Source organism: Cyprinodon variegatus, unplaced genomic scaffold (genome assembly GCF_000732505.1).
Source record: "Cyprinodon variegatus isolate N-32 unplaced genomic scaffold, C_variegatus-1.0 Scaffold257, whole genome shotgun sequence".
In the NCBI taxonomy this organism is placed as follows: domain Eukaryota; kingdom Metazoa; phylum Chordata; class Actinopteri; order Cyprinodontiformes; family Cyprinodontidae; genus Cyprinodon; species Cyprinodon variegatus.
Genome location: NW_015150710.1, coordinates 262,487 through 264,221, shown reverse-complemented (window position 1 = coordinate 264,221; position 1,735 = coordinate 262,487). Strand labels below are relative to the sequence as shown.

The 1,735-nt window shown below is 54.6% G+C and overlaps 1 protein-coding gene across 1 annotated transcript in view; it reads right to left on the bottom strand.

The window, feature by feature from the left end:
• LOC107089581 (kinase D-interacting substrate of 220 kDa-like) overlaps positions 1–1,735 on the bottom strand; it is a 32,683-nt gene that overhangs the window by 17,731 nt on the left and 13,217 nt on the right. The window contains exons 10-15 of the mRNA XM_015382464.1: positions 1,563–1,661; positions 1,213–1,390; positions 972–1,136; positions 699–878; positions 458–623; positions 234–385 (exon numbers count right to left, since the gene is read on the bottom strand). Coding sequence (XP_015237950.1) covers positions 234–385; positions 458–623; positions 699–878; positions 972–1,136; positions 1,213–1,390; positions 1,563–1,661 — 940 coding nt within the window. The remainder of the gene's footprint in view (positions 1–233; positions 386–457; positions 624–698; positions 879–971; positions 1,137–1,212; positions 1,391–1,562; positions 1,662–1,735) is intronic.

Here is a 1,735-nt window from a genome sequence, read left to right as displayed (position 1 = left end):
GAAAGCTCGCGAGACACCTTCTTCTTCTTAGACTATTTGAGCTGATGTAACGAGTACATTTCTCCACTGTGAGATCAATAAAGTCAATCAATCACTAAATTTGGTGAATTTTAATGACCCTTAAGATAATATCTCTTAAATATGGAAACCCAAAAGCAGGGGGCCGAGTATAGCACCCTGGGGAACACCGTGCTGATCTCTGCAGTAGATCTGTGACGTCCTGAATGTCTCACCTTGCGTCTCCTCGGTCCTAAACACTCGGAACAGACGCGCTGCGAGGAAACCAAACTCTCTCTCGCAGGCGTCTGACAGCGTAGCGATCATCTCGGCCATCGACGTCTCTCCGCCGACGCTGGACAGACGGTTGTAGTCTGTGAATAGGAACCTGCGGGGGAGACATCCTCATCAGCTAACAGCAGCTTCCCCTTTATTTCCTCCAGGGCCTGATCAGCGCTACCTGACAGGTAGAGCTCTGGTGCTCTGCTCCGGCAGCTCCGGCGGATTCACGAACATCAGCCTTAGCAACAGCTCCAGGTACCCGATGTGACGGGCCAGACGGGTGCTGATCAGCCACGCCCATGTCCAGTTTTCACCCTCCCTACGGCCGCCAAAGTACACGACCACTGCAGAAAAGGAAAATCTGCTCACATCCCAGCGCTGAAGAACAGCCGGGCAGAGCAGCAGAGGTCAGGACTCACCAAAGAACAGGTAGAGCAGAGCCAGCAGGCTGAGGGAGACCGCCATGGCCAGCTTGGCGTCCACTGTGAAGCCGAGGACGACGGCGACGGAGCCGCAAAAGAGCAGAGAAAGGAAGACGACCAGCCAGGAGAACTGGAACAGCGGCTCGATCTGCTGCCCGGCGAACGTCTTCATCTCATCTGAGCAGAGGGAGGAAGAGGAGGAGAGCAGGGTGTTGAGTCCTGATGTGTGTGTGTGGGGGGGGAGGTCAGTCAGAGGGGGGGCGGACTCACCCTCCAGCTTCTTGAGCAGGAAGGATTTCCCGCTGCCCCACTGGGCGTACAGACCCACGCAGATGGGCGGCTGCATGGTGGGTTCACTCAGGATGTCGGCCAGAGCCGAGCTGTACAGGTCGTAACCCAGCATGTCGCCGTCGGTCTCTGTGGGGGAGAGGTGACCTGTGGGGGAGGGGGGATGATGCGGTTAGCTCAGTGTTTCCATAGTAACCTGGGCTGAACCCGAACAGGAACCTACGAGCCCCGAAGATCTGGGTGAGGATGCTCTTCTGGTGGCTGCAGTCAATGTTGTACGGCGTCTCTCCGGCCTTGTTGGGTCGGTACAGCAGGCGGCCATCTTTGGGGTTGCGGAGCAGCAGCTCGGCCAGGCGGCGGCTGCGGCCGCGGATGGCGATGTGGAGCGGGGTGTCTCCTTTCTGGACAAACAGGACAACACAAAGAGGGAAGTCATTCGTTGATCTTTAGAAACTTTCCTTTCTTGGCAAAAAGGAAAAAACTGGAAATATTTTGTCTCCTATGGGAAAATGGAGGCATTTTATGCCTTTAAAGGGTAAAAACTTCTGGTCAGAACTGTTCGGTTTTGCCCACCTTGTCCACAGCCGACACTTTGGCTCCTTTATCCAGCAGCAGCTCCACGATATCGATGTTTCTCATCTTAGTGGCTTTGATCAGCGGTGTGTCTCCATCCTGACAGGAAGGAACAAACACTTTTTGATAAAGCTTCTAGTTAGAGTGGCTCAGGTTATCCTGATCTATCTCTA